At 54.0% G+C, this 1,492-nt stretch overlaps 1 protein-coding gene across 1 annotated transcript; it reads left to right on the forward strand.

The window, feature by feature from the left end:
* The first annotated feature begins 670 nt into the window (after nt 1-670).
* On the forward strand, nt 671-1,213 carry LOC100357775 (ferritin heavy chain-like). The gene has a single exon (XM_070066665.1). The coding sequence runs from the start codon at nt 671-673 to the stop codon at nt 1,211-1,213; it is 543 nt and encodes a 180-aa protein (XP_069922766.1).
* The last annotated feature ends 279 nt before the right edge of the window (nt 1,214-1,492 follow it).

Consider the following 1,492-nt stretch of genomic DNA (forward strand, 5'->3'; position numbering starts at 1 on the left):
CAGACAGGGATGCCCACTCTCACCACTGCTATTCAATATAGTTCTGGAAGTTCTAGCCAGAGCTATTAGGCAAGAAAAAGTAATTAAAGGGATACAAATTGGGAAGGAAGAACTCAAACTATCCCTCTTTGCAGATGACATGATTCTGTATTTAGGGGACCCAAAGAACTCTACTAAGAGACTATTGGAACTCATAGAAGAGTTTGGAAAAGTAGCAGGGTATAAAATCAATGCACAAAAATCAACAGCCTTTGTATACACAGACAATGCCATGGCTGAGGAAGAACTTCTAAGATCAATCCCATTCACAATAGCTACAAAAATAATCAAATACCTTGGAATAAACTTAACCAAAGACGTTAAAGATCTCTACGATGAAAATTATACCCAGAAATTTTTAAAAATATGTGGGTCAGAAGATGACATAGTGTCACTATTGTTGCTAATACAACTGGGCACTCACTCCCCAGCCCCACCATATTATATATATCCCTTGACATCCTCCTCCATTTCGCACCCTCCCCCCTTAACGGTCTCCACCCCTACTTCCAGTTGGACAACTGCCAAGGCAAAGTCCCCTCGCTCACTCTGAGGGGCCCACAGAACCAAGTCAACGTCAACACCTGCCTTCTCCTTGATCTTACTGCTTGCCTTGCTGGCACTGCCTGCCATGGCCGCCGAGCCCTCTAATGTGAAGCAAAACTACCAGCGCGACCGCGAGGCCGCCGTCCCCAGCCACATCCACCTGCAGCTCTACGCCTCCTACGTGGCCCAGTCCATGGCCTTCTACTTCTCCAGCGACGACGTGGCGCTGACGGGCTTGGCCGACGACTTCCTGCGGCGCTCAGGGACCGAGAGGGAGCGCGCGGAGATGATGATGAGGTTGCAGAACCAGCGCGGGGGCCGCATCCTCCTCCGCCCCGTCCCCGAGCCTGAGAACGGCGACTGGGAGGGTGGCCTCCGGGCCCTGGAGAGCGCCTTCTACCTAGCCAAGAGCGTCAACCAGAGCCTGCTGGAGCTGCACCAGCCGACCGCCGCCAGGGACGACGCCCACCTCTGCCACTTGCTGGAGACCTGGAGACCGCGCGTCTGCAGCAGCAGGTGCAGCACATCAAGGAGCTGGGCGAGCCCTGACCAACCTGCGCAGGATGGGGGCCCGGACGCCAGCATGGCGCAGTACCTCCACCAGCTCGCGCTGGGCCGGGGTGGGTGAGACTGTCCCACTGCCACGGGGTGACGCCCCGGGACCTGACGGGCGTGTTGTGCGTTCCACACGTTCACCTGTTTCCTCCCTTTGGTTTGCACCTTGTTCACAATAAAGTTATGTGGTTCTTCAAGAAATAAAGCTGGTTGATTTGTGTGTGTGAACTCTCATCTATACAACTAGGGCCAATCCCAGGCAGGTTTAAATCAGGTGTCCTGAAGTCTACCCCCATACCCCCTCATACACAGATGCCCCATCCATGGGTGGAGGGGAAAGGCGTTCCACAGG

The sequence above is a fragment of the Oryctolagus cuniculus genome, chromosome X (assembly GCF_964237555.1).
Source record: "Oryctolagus cuniculus chromosome X, mOryCun1.1, whole genome shotgun sequence".
Classification (NCBI taxonomy): Eukaryota; Metazoa; Chordata; class Mammalia; order Lagomorpha; family Leporidae; genus Oryctolagus; species Oryctolagus cuniculus.